Source organism: Psammomys obesus, unplaced genomic scaffold, assembly GCF_907164565.1.
Source record: "Psammomys obesus unplaced genomic scaffold, mPsaObe1.curated_primary_1811, whole genome shotgun sequence".
Lineage (NCBI taxonomy): Eukaryota > Metazoa > Chordata > Mammalia > Rodentia > Muridae > Psammomys > Psammomys obesus.
Window position 1 is genome coordinate 8,817,537 of NW_026591918.1, and position 10,131 is coordinate 8,827,667.

General features: G+C 41.6%; 1 protein-coding gene across 6 annotated transcripts in view; it reads right to left on the reverse strand.

Moving 5' to 3' along the window:
- Phf7 (PHD finger protein 7) overlaps positions 1 to 10,045 on the reverse strand; it is a 12,956-nt gene extending 2,911 nt beyond the window's left edge. For 2 of the 6 annotated variants that reach the window (XM_055612420.1, XM_055612417.1), the window contains exons 1-3: positions 9,316 to 10,041; positions 6,414 to 6,505; positions 158 to 259 (exon numbers count right to left, since the gene is read on the reverse strand). In XM_055612420.1, coding sequence (XP_055468395.1) covers positions 158 to 210 — 53 coding nt within the window. In that variant the 5' untranslated portion in view covers positions 211 to 259; positions 6,414 to 6,505; positions 9,316 to 10,041. Of the gene's footprint in view, positions 1 to 157; positions 260 to 6,413; positions 6,506 to 7,253; positions 7,307 to 8,107; positions 8,218 to 9,117 lie in introns of all 6 variants that reach the window. The other 4 variants (XM_055612421.1, XM_055612419.1, XM_055612422.1 and 1 more) reach the window with 4 other exon arrangements.
- Positions 10,046 to 10,131: the final 86 nt, after the last annotated feature.

Here is a 10,131-nt window from a genome sequence, read left to right on the forward strand (position 1 = left end):
ACACACACACACACACACACACACACACACACACACACACACACACACAGAGAGAGAGAGAGAGACAGAGACAGAGACAGAGAGACAGAGAGAGAGAGATTCTGAAACATGCATGAGAAAGGCCTACTTGAAGGTCCCCATTTCAAGAAATTCTAACCTTCTTAGAAGCCCGGGCTGCCTCCTTTTTGATGTCTTCAGGCATAAATCCATGGAGGCCTCTGTTGGATTGGCCCTTCTGAGGCAGCTTGCTAGATAAGATCTAAAGGAGCAGCAGAATCAGGCTGTCAATAAGATTGTCAGTGAAATAGTACAGTGTCTTGACAATGACCACGGAAGAAAACTAAGAAATGGAGCTTGGTGGAATTCATTTGTGTATATAGGACTATGTATTTAATGAATACATTAAATCTGATATAATGGGCATGTATTAGATACTCCAGCACTTTTTAAATTATTGACACTTTGGACAACCCAATATGGAGAAACATAACCTGTTAAAGGCCACAGAGCCTCTGGATCAGTGCCTTTATGTAGTGCCATCCTGTCCCTCATTTGCTAAGGGCTGCTCCTGCTACTGTGTGAACACTGGAGACATTTTTTCTAGACTGATTCATTTCATGCTTATAAAGACTACATATGACACAGAAGCTATGTGGCTTTTATGTTACAAAGGAGGCTACTGAAGTGTAACATGGCAAGTGACATGCCTGGAATCATATGGCAAAGTTATAAAGCTGCCATTCACACTTGGGCCTACAGAACCCACCAGTCACACCCCTTTTCCTTTATTTCCCTTTAGTACAAGATTTTTTAGAATATTTTTCTCAGAGTATTACATGAAGGTAAATGGGATTTTAAAGTCTCCTTTATAATGGCCATTCTGTACTAATAGAAGATTAGAAGTTGCATTTTTTAAAAGCATACTTTAAAGGGTTGTTTGTTTCTTTAAAAGTGTTCAAAGATGGTTTTGGAATGGGTAATTTAAGAAAAAAGAAGTGATATTCTATTAAATTCATTGGGACATTCTGCTCATCTTAGTACTTCAAAAGTATTAGGATGATGGGCTTCTTGCAGTGGTTATACAATGTGTAATGGGAGCTTAGGTTATGTATTTAACATCATCATCATCATCATCATCATCATCATCATCATCATCATTTGCTTGTTAAGACAGGGTTTCTCTGTGTAGCCCTGGATGTCCTGGAACTCTCTGTAGAGACCAGGCTGGCCTGGAACTCACAGAGATCCACCTGCTTTTGTCTCCTGAGTGCTGGGATTAAAGGTGTGCACCACCACAACCGGCTTATTTAACTTGTTTTAAGAAGATTTTTAAATGTACATGAGTGTTTGCCTGCATGTGTATGTGTGTGCAGTACCCAAGATCAGAAGAGGTGGACAGATCCCCCTAGAACTGGAGCTACAGATGACTGTGAAATGCCACGTGGATTCTGGGAACCAAACTCTGGCCCTCTGCAAGAGCAGTGGGTTCTCTTAAGTATGGTGCCATTTCTCTGACCCCAATATTTATTTTGAGACAGTCTCTGTGCAGTCAAGGCTAGTCTTGAATTTGTGATCTCTTGCCTCAGCCTTCCAAGTCTATCAGCTAATCTTACTTTAATAGAGATGAGCCTACAATGTTAGATGGCTTGGACTATAGCTGTGGGCGCCCAGTGATGCTCAAAACATTTCACACATATTTCATCACTCTCTCAAGGCTTTATCATAATGAGTGTTTTTTGTTTTATTTATACTTTTTAAGTATTAGTCATGTTTTCCATAATGAACATGAGCTATTTTTTATCAAAAATAATAAAGAACAGAAACAATTTCAATGTCCTTTTAACTTTTTTGATATCTCCTTATTTTTCAAGACAGCCTTAAATAACTCAGGCCGACTCTGAACTATGAAGTAGAGTTTGACTTTGAACTCATAATCATCTGCCTCTACCCCCCAAATACTGAGATTGAAAGTGTGGACCATAATCTAGCTCTAAATACTCTTTAACTAGAGTATTTAACTCTTTAACAAGAGTTTAATATTTTAGGAACACCTATCAGCTACTTAAAAACCTAGGTTTGTATGTTCTATATGGAGAGATCTCCAAAATATATGGTGGAAAGAAAACCCTACAAAATGTTGTACATGTTTAACTTTCTGTTAAAATGTATATGCTTATGAATGCATCAGCCAAGGCTTGCAAACAGCCAAGCCCTAACACCTGGCAGGACTTAAAGAAATGAAAATCACATATCAATTTTTCTCATGAGGATAGATATAAAAAATTAAATATTACTAAGCTGAATTCAGGCCCCTATTCAAAGAATAATAATAAAGCATGATCAAGTAGGGCCTGTACCAAGAATGCAGTTGCTATAACTATAAAAAGAGAAAAATCAAAATCACGTCCGTAAATACCAAAACATTTGCAAAACTTGTACATTTAAGATATCCTCAGAATACCAGGAGTGAGAGAATTTCAATCTGACAAAAACATATCTATGAAAAAAGTTTACAGCTAATATATTTATAATGATGAAATACTAGATGCTTCCCTCTAATGCTAGGAGAAAGGATAGATTACTATTTGCACTACTTCTATTGAACATCAGGTTGAAGGCCTCGCCCTAGCCAGTACAAAGGCAAGAAGAAATGAAAAACAAAAACTGGGGCCTGGAGATATAGCTCAGTTGGTAGAGTATTTGCCTAGCACCTATGAGGTCCTGGATTCAATCCTTGCCCCGCACCCATTAAAAACTGGGCATGGGAGCTGGAAAGATGGTCCAGCAGTTAAGAGCACTGTTACTATTGCAGAAGACAGGCGATCAGTTCCCAGGACCCATATGGTGGCTCACACCCTTTTGAAAGTCCAGTTCTATGGGTTCCTGCTCTTCTGACCTCCTCAGGTACCAGACATGCACATGTAAGCAAAATACTCATACATATATACAATTCTAAAATGCAAAAACACAACAAACTGAACACGATGGCAAATGCCTGTAATCCCACCACAGGAGAGTTAGAGATAGGGCTGGGGAGATGGCTTAGTCAGCAAAGCACGTGCTGCAGAAGCATGAGGACCCAATTCAGACCCCCATCACAGATGGACAGTGCTGGGGACAGCAATGTGTGCTTGTGATCCCAGCAGTAAGGAGGCAGAAACACAAGCATCCCTGGAGCATGATGGGCAGATATTCTCGCCAGATTGGTGAGCTCCAGGATCCTGTCTGCAAAAACAAGGTGGAGAGAAACAGAGGAAGACACTTGATGTCAACCTCATCTCCACATGCACACATGTATGCACACAATTGAACATACATGCACACATACATGAATCTATACACACATACCCTGCCCCCCATACACACAAAAGAGAAAAAGGAAGTTCAAGGTCATCCTCAAGCTACAGAATGAGTTTAAGGCCAGCTTGGGCTACATGAGACCCCACTTAAAAACAAACAAAATTCGAAAGAGAAGTAGAACTGCCTTAATTCATGAATGACGCTGACTATATACACAGAGATCCAGAGTATACCAAGTGAATAAATAAGCACAATGCTTGAACTGGTTAACTGTTTACCAAATTTAACAAAACTGTAGAATACAAAGTCAATATATAAAATAATTGCATTTCTATAATCCAGCAACAAAATATTTAGAAAAACATTTAACAAAAGCTACAAAATACTACACTTTCAGTAGGACTGAAGAACATTATGGATACAATTTGAAAGGAATTGATACTCAACATTCTTTAAAAAGCTGTAAATTTTACCATATTTAATTTTAAGACACTGTAAACCCACAAGAATTAAGACAGTGGAGTGCTAGCGTATGGATAGACACAGTAGATTAATGGCATAGGTAGATTATCCAGATCCACAAACATTTATATGGCCAACTGATTTTGGCAAAGACATCTAGGTAATTCAATGGTACTTAAGTACTACCTAGGACACACAAAAAGTTCTAACCATAAAAGAAAAGCTGATAAATACAACATCAAAATTTTTAAAATTCCTCAAAAGACATCCTTAGAAATGATATGTGTACAAAAAAGATTTGTATTTAGAATATATCAACAATTTTTACAATCTAGCAGGACAAAAGAATCTAGTTTCTTTTATTCTTCTCTTCCTCCTCTTCCTTCTTCTTTTGAGATAGGGTCTCTCTACATAGCCCTGGCTGTCCTGGAACCAGAAATGAGCACCAGGCTGGCCTTGAACTCACAGAGATCTGTCTGCCTCTGCCTCCCAATCTTGGGATTAAAGGCATGAGCTATCATGTCTGGATCAGAATCCAGTTTCTTTTAACAAAAGAAAATATTCATACTGATTTAATAAAATACGTGAGATATTTAAAAATAGAAAAAAAAAACCCACATGATAAATTCAGCATCTTTATTCCTCAAAGTAGTATAAATTAGGAACACAATAAAATGCCAGTGACATCGAGTAGGAAGGCTGAAATGAAAAAGATTGACAACAACAAGCTTTGGTAAAAAGTTATCAGCTGTAACTCTCATAAGGTGTGTAAGCTGGTACAAGTTTGGGAAGATGACCTGGCAGCTTCACATACATGTCTACATACATGGAAGCAGCACTCTCTCTCCTAGGCATCTGCCCAAGAGAAGGAAGAATGCATGTCACAAAAAGACTTGCAAGTGAATGTTCTTAGAGGTTTATTCACAAAAGTTCACCAAACACAACCAAGTCAAATATCCACCAACTGTTAAAAAGATAACTTTACCATATTCGAGCAATCTGGGGGAAAAATTACTTCAGCACCATATGTAAGCCAGACTTAACAGAATCTCTGAGTCCAAGGTGGGAAAGACATTAGAGGCAGGAGAGAGGAGCTGACATCTAATGAGAGCCCATGGTAGTTCAGGCTCCAAAAGGCAACCTAGAGAGAGTGAGACAGACCAAGTAGGAGGGGAGACATCTTAGGTGGGCAGTAAAGAATTTCCAGGAGCAGAGCAAGAAGGAAGTGGAGAGACTTAGGAAAAGGGGCTGTGATAGCAATCTCACCAGAGGGATGATTCCAATAGCATAGGAATGGTTAGTGCCATAGGGCAGTGTCTTAATCTGAGGGCATCCCCAAGGGATCAAGACTTGTCAGGGGCATGCCCGGGATCAGTGGACAGGTGCCCCCTGTGCACAGTGATGGGGAGCACAGGAGGTGTAAGAGGTTTGCCTGGCATACCACTATGACTTTTGTAGCAGGCTCCAACGAGCCAGAGACAGATGAAGCTCCGGGAGGACACTTAGCTGAGAGATGAGTGAGTAGAGAAAGTAGAGGAGAGAAATGGCTGGTAGACTCTAAAGTTTATAGTCAAAGATGGTGGGTGACAGGAGCTAGAAGCAGCAAATGATCTGCACCCAGGAGAGAAAAATCTGCAGTTTGGTTACAAGGGGCAGAGTCCTTTAGGGTGGGGTCCAATGTTTCTTCTCATGTTTCTGCACCAGATATAAGCAAGTGTGGAAAGAAATGTTTGTTGGGAATGTGAAAGGTCCGTGTGACTCTCTCTGTGATAGACAGAGGACAGTTATAAGGAGTTATGCTTTGGTGAGAGGAAGGTGAGTTGGCTGGAACAGGCTGGGAACCAGCGTGGGCTTTGATCAGTTGGAGGCTTGTTTGAGTTATTAGGTAACTAGACATCCTTTCTGGAGGTAGGTGGCTGTTGAGGGTGCAGATATGAAAGTAATGGCTATTCTTGACAAACAGAAACCCACCTTACAAGGTTTACAGGTTTTCTGAGGAATGCTGTAAGTAGCAATCCTGTTTACCTGGTCAGAGTCCAGCCTGAGATGGGCCCAGACTGTCGTTTGGGGGTTGGGACCTAACAGAAAGAATATAATCCATATGATTTATGTGGAGCACTGGCCGCTCTTGGTCAGGACCAGGTTTGAGTCCTAGTTATATCCCCATGGAGGCTCACAGCTGTCTGTAACTCTTGTGCTAGGAGATCCAATGCCCTCTTCTGGCCTCTGAGGAGAACTGCACAAATATGGTGCACAGATATATATATACACAAAATACATAAAATAAAAATAGATCTTTTTAAAAATCATCAAATTGTATACTTAAGATTGGTGCATTTTATAGTATTCAGATTATAGTTACTAAAAAGCATATTGGGGGAAATTAACTGGAAGGACAATCCAAATGAGTATTTGTTTCTGGGGGGAAGGGAAAGAAAAGGAATATGATTTTGGGAAGAGGTTTTTTTATTGTTCTCGCTTTATACTGTCAGGATTTTAGGTCATGTCATTTATTATTTAAAAAATAGACTTTAAAAGAGTAAAAACTATAAGGAAAAACAAACATGACTATAAATTTGAGGCTAGATATAAAAGCAGTTTGTATAGCAAAAGCTCTAAGACATTCAAAGCAAAGAGGGCTGTATACTCACAAGACAGAAATAATGGACACAAAGATTGTCTTTTTGAAGAAACTCTCCTAGTTTTTCAGGATCACCAGGTTCTTGAAGGCATAGCAGGCAAACTGAAAGAGTAAAGATTAAGAATAAAGGAATGGCTCAAGCTGACCATTAAGAATAAAAAATGGGGCTAACCATCTAAGAACAGCATGGCGCCTAGAGGCCCCTTTACTTATAAAGGGGTTTTATCTAGATACAGTCTCCATACAGGAAAACATCCTAAGTTGGAAGCATTCACTACATGTAGCCTGTCAAACACCATAGCTTAGCAGCACAGAAACTCCAAATGTTGTCTCTCATTAATCTTGTGTGGCTTACTAGGAGCCACGCCTTGCTGCCACTGCTCAGCACTGTAAGAGAATATTGTATCATTAGCTTGGGAAAAGACCAAGATTCAAAATTTGAAGTATAGTTTCTTTTGAATGCATGTCACTTTTGCATCACCTTAATGTAAAAACAAAACAGAAAATAAAATATTGTAATCAGGAAGCATCTTTACTAGAAAAAGGGTAATTTTGGCAGAATAAAGGTTAACTCTTGGTATCAGGCCTTGACATACTTTGGTCACACTGACAGAGTAGGCTGTGATTAGCCGCTTCATACTGTTTTTTTCTCAACTGGCTTTAATCCTTTCTTGAACTTCAGATACGAAACTTTAAAACTTCAGACACCAAATTCTTTAGGATTTAATCTTGGAGAGTCTGGGAAAGAAGTAGGGTTGACAATGAGAGCAGCAAGTTTACTGCTCCACTGGAGTGGCCTTCTCTGCTAATGGCTGGAAGCAGCAACTCAATACCACCTTCTCTCTCTTACCAGGACCTGAAGATAGCTTTCTCTTGGTTACCTTCTTAGTCCTGCCAGTTTTTCTATATAAGAGAGGAAAAAAAAAGTAAACGTGTTGAGGACACTACTGACAAGCCTTCTGAATTTCCCTTAAAATGCCATTCATAGTCTGACTAAAAACCAAATTCCCTGAAGCTTTTTATATTTTATTTTCAAAGTGTAAAATACACTAAATTATTCGAGTACCATCTCAGTGCCTATTCTGCCTGGGTTGAATGAGTTCAGGAGTAAGCCTACTTTTATTTTCTTTTGCCAACTTCCCAAAGCACACTAAAATGACACTGATGTTGATGACTGTTTTCCAGTGATAAGCACTATTTTTGGGTACTTTATCATGAATTAGTTCAATAAATCAGCAGAACATTCTAAGAAGGGAATGCTATTTCTTTTTGTTTTTTTCAAGGCAAGGGAAAAGCCCTGGCTATCCTGGAATTCACTATGTAGACCATTTGAGTTTGAGGCTGGCCTCAAACTCAAGAGTTTCACCTGCCTCTGCCTCCCAAGTGCTTGGATTAAAGGCATGTGCCACCACTGCCAGGCTAAAAGGGAGTACTACTATAATGCATATTTTTGAGATGAGTAAATTGAGGCATAGGTGATTTGTCTTAGGTCATACAGTTATCAAGCAGCAAACTTCCACAGCTGTCACTTAGACACTAGAGACACCAGTGGGAAGACAGGAAGGGCTATATCCAGGGGCCTGATTCATGCTTCGACACTGTCTAACCTTAGCCTCTGAGAATATGCCAAAGGGAACAGAAAATGCAACATGTACCAATGGCCACTGGAATTTGCCCCAACTCTTTTAGGTCACCCTACTCTACCTCAATCTTGGATGTTCCTTCTTCTCTTTTATAGTCTTCATTCGCTTCTGTCTTTCCTTTCTATCTAGAATTCTTCTGTACTATTATGAAGACAACACAGGCTTTTCCAGCTATAAATATAAACAAGGAAGGTTAGTAATTTAGTTTATTTGGTTATCAAGTTCTGTAAGATCAAAGCAACAGTGCACTTCACTCCGCAACTCATTTGATAAAAGAGATATAGCCAAAATTAATGCTAGTACGGATCAGTAATGATTAAATTGTGCCAAGAACAGTTTTAGGCACTTCACAGTAGGCACAATTATAATCTTCATTTTCACGTTGAGAAGACTGAGTGAGGCACAGAGAGATAACCATCATAGCCAAGGTCAGGACCAGTGAGTCTAGGTGAGATTTGAAGCTAACATCTACTATGTTAGAATTTTATCACAAGGCAGTTTAAGATGTTGGAACTACTGACTGGCCTAATCAAATGGTTCTTTGTTTCTGCTGAGTACACGGGACAACACTCAAGAAAAAGCCACCTTTGTACTCAAGTGTGAGTGGCTGTTCTACCCAGTTAGGTCCTAGCAAAAGGAATCCGAGAGGTTTGGCTGCTTAAAAGTCATGACCCCATCTATTAGGAGCGAAGAAGTAACAATGAAGACTGCCGGCTTGGCTCTTAATCCCTTTTACCAGGTTCAGAGAGCCATTGAGGTTTTGCCTGTCTTACCCTTATCTAGATGTAAGCTCAGTAAACTGCCACTCATGCTAATAAGGTAAGCAGACTGCAAAGTCATCCAGTTTTCACTGGCCATTACAAAGTCTCCAAAAGTGAACTGAGACAAAAATAAAGTCACCCCATGAGAAGCTATGTCTAGTAAGGGAAAGGAGGACAGCATTTCCTAAGACAGCTCACTGAATTAGGTTCACTCTGGAGACACTGTACTTCAGTACCAAGAGATCAAGGCTGGGGACTAGGAATCTCTTCAGAAACGTCCAGTTATTCTACAAAAATGCGAAGTGCTTACAAGCCATCGAAACTTGAGGCTAGCTTTTCCCAACACAGGAGATGCAGTTGGGGAGCTGACATCGGTTTGTTTTCTTACTACACGTGGACAGGCTGAGTGAGAAGCCGGCTCCAACCTTGCCATGTCCCTAGGGGGATCTACTTTAACCGCTTCCTGGTGGTTGGCGCTAAACCCGACCGCATTAGAAGAGAAATAAACCTTGAGACTTCAGTTCTTTGCATCGCTGGACCACGACGTTACTTGAGGAGTCTGTGCACACTAGTAGTTATAAGATGGGACAATCTTCAGAACAGTTGAGGACGGACGTGGCAAATACAAGCTGCTCCCAGCCTGACTTCTTAACCCGGCGGATGCTCGCTCGAAACGCTTACCAAGTTGTTTCACTGGATAAAAGTGTTGGGTAAATGCTTGCTGAGAATATTAAAAATATATTAACGTGTTCGGCCCCGCCGCCGCAAGAATAAACGATTTATTTGGAAAATACGTGTCAGTGTGGCCACAACCGTCCCCCGAAGGTAACAGCCAGAAGAGGGGCTCAAGGAGCATTCCGCGCATGCCAGACCAGGCTCAGGTCTCGCCTGCCGGGCGGCTGGTGCGGGGCCAGGGTGGAGGCTGCTTCCGCCGCTCGCTTCTCACGGAAGCTGAGGGTCACCGCTCCCAGCCCAGGCTGCCCACCCAGCTGTCGCCGAGGGCGCCGCTGTCCCGGAGCTTTATTCGTTGACACAAGACGTGGTAGATACTTCACGGGCGGCCGCCCCGCGCGGTGACTGCGCCGTCGAAGGAGGCGAGCGCGCTAACGGGGTCTGGGTCACGCGGTCTAAGGCCCGCGGGAACCTCAGCGTGGCAGACAGTTGTCAAGACGAGGACCGCTAACGGCCGCGCGCCCGACCCACCCTCTCGGTGCGTGCGCGCACCCTCGCCTCGGCGCGCGCGAGCCCGCCTCTGTGGTTCTGGAAGCGGAAGGTAGGCCCCGGGTTGGGCTCGTCGCGTGGTGATGACGTCACGAGACCGGCG